Genomic DNA, 2,440 nt, shown 5'->3' on the forward strand with positions numbered 1-2,440 from the left:
AATAAGTTGTGCACATATAAACTAAAATTTGATATAATATGCCACACCAGAAACTTCATCACATACAAATAGCACCCTGGCACAAAATTCTTTCACATGTAATTTTCACAATTCAGATATTATTTCACATTGTACTAGCATATGGGTATCAAAAAACTTAAGTTGATACGTAAGATTCAAGAGCAAATCTTATTGTAATAAAACTATTTGACAAGCTTAAGCTCATAGATTAGATCAAGATTAGTTTTTCATGCCGTATCGGTAAGGTACAAGGATAGTTTTTATCTCTAACATGATAGAGCAGATATTGCTTTAAACACTAGAACTCAAGTGCCCATGTTGCATAGTATTATATCAAAGGTAAGCTGTTTAACAATTCAAGGGTGCCAAGCGGTTTATCTGTCATTAGTGAATCAAAAAGGACTTGCTTATCACAAAATGATATCTTTAGGCTTCAAAGTTGCAAGTTTTAGTATTGTAAAGATGGAGCATAAGGAAAAGACATCCAAATCAAGCTACTTCTAATGAACACAGAAATCATACCTAGTTCACAAGGATAACTGAATTTTACAGAGATTGAAGGGCAACAATCAGTGCTTCTTTAGGTTCTTACCCACTTTAGCCGATGACTTAGCTTCCATTAATCTCCACATATACCAAGACCCAACAGACCTATAAGGCCTCCACTTCTCACAAACTTGCTCCATTTGCAATGGTTGAGGCAATTCCTTAAGCCCATACAAACTCTGCACTCCTTTCCTCACCCCAAGATCACCTACCGGCAATACATCAGGCTTATGCAGTGAAAAAATCATAAACATATGCACAGACCAAACTCCAATCCCCTTAACTGCAGTAAGGCTAGTTAACAGCATTTCATCATTCATTTCAAGAATTGAAGAATCTGATAACGATCCAGTTCTATACTTATCTGCTAGATCGTGAAGGTAGCTCGCTTTCCGACCAGAAATCCCAATTTCTCGGAGCTGTTGAGCGGAGAGCGAGAGAACGTTCTCCGGCAGTACACCGGATTCGCCGCCGCATAGGGCGAGGAACCGCGTATAGATCGATTTCGCGGCATTGGTAGCGAGTTGTTGATAGAGAATGCTTCTGGCCAAAGATTGAAACGGCGGGCCACTGGTATCGAATTTGGGTGGGTTGTGCGTGTCTATTAGAGTTACGAGGAGAGGATCTGAGTTGCGTAAATGATCAAGAGCGAGGTCGATTTCACCTTTAAGTGATAATGGCTTGACAATTGTATAAAGAGGAGAAGATATAGTAGTATTAGCAGGATTAATGATGACGGTGGCTGTGGCAACGGCGATGGTTGTTTTATTAGCGGCGGAGGTGGAGGTGGTTAGCTTTCGGATTTTTTGGGGACGGAATGGGATTTTGGAAGAGGAAGAAGAGGATGTTACGGAAATATTGGTGGTGGAGGGATGATTGAGACTTTGGGATCGAGTAAGCGGCATTAGATATTTTGGAATTAGGTACTGCTATCTCAATATGCTCTTTACGATTACTGGTTCCCAGCAGTTGCAGCTACAGCAGAAGAAGCATATGAGTTTTCGGTGATAACAGAAGGGAGCAAAAATACAAACACCAGTTCTTTTTGTGCCTGATTAGTGAGTTTTGCATAGTTTAGGACCTCATTAACACTTTGTGCTAATTGCTTTTAAATCTATGGTTTAGAGGAATGGGCTTTATGTTTTAGATTTATTTGCAAAAAAGACTATAAAAACTGTATCAGGCCTCTAAAATATTGTAGCCCTAAACATACTCCCTCCCGTCTAAGTTATTATGGAGTGTTTCACCAAAATTAAAAAATACAATTAATATAAAATTAAATTAATGAATTTACATTAGTTTATTTAAAAAATATTTTTTTCTCCTGTAATTTTTTTTTGGTAAACAAGGAAAGGAAAAACAAAACGAAACAAGCACAACTTAGCCTGGGATCAGCCTAGAAAAGCTGACCCCGATCCTGTCTTCAAGCAGAAGGGGTAAGAGAAAGGAAGGAGGACTAGAAAGAATGGAGACACCCAGCATCCTCTCATGGCCAGCAGCAGCCAGGCGGTCCGCAATACGGTTTTGCTCTCTGTAAATATGTCTGAACTCAACAGATTCAAAATCGGAGACAAGCCTCCTAATGGCTTTAATAAGGTTTTGGCTAATAAAACAGATAACATGATTGTCGGAGATCATATCAATGGCCTCCTTATTATCAGACTCCACTGAGAGCCTCTTGACACCCAGACTCTTGGCAAGCTTAATCCCAGAGAGGATACCCCACAGCTCCGCCGAGAAGGATGAACCCATACCAATGTTATGAGAGAAACCAGACATCCAGGCACCCCCTCCATCCCTTAAAACCCCTCCGGCCGCAATTCTCCCACTAGCCAGACAAGAACCATCTGTATTGAGCTTCACCACCCCTTCC

The 2,440-nt window shown here is 40.3% G+C and overlaps 1 protein-coding gene across 1 annotated transcript; it reads right to left on the minus strand.

Annotated features, from left to right (window-relative positions):
* Nucleotides 1-311: 311 nt before the first annotated feature.
* Nucleotides 312-1,649, minus strand: LOC136204869 (DNA-3-methyladenine glycosylase 1). The gene has a single exon (XM_065995552.1). It carries the CDS (start codon nt 1,470-1,472, stop codon nt 591-593), a length of 882 nt encoding a protein of 293 aa, XP_065851624.1. The 5' UTR covers nt 1,473-1,649; the 3' UTR covers nt 312-590.
* Nucleotides 1,650-2,440: the final 791 nt, after the last annotated feature.

Source organism: Euphorbia lathyris, chromosome 1 (assembly GCF_963576675.1).
Source record: "Euphorbia lathyris chromosome 1, ddEupLath1.1, whole genome shotgun sequence".
Lineage (NCBI taxonomy): Eukaryota > Viridiplantae > Streptophyta > Magnoliopsida > Malpighiales > Euphorbiaceae > Euphorbia > Euphorbia lathyris.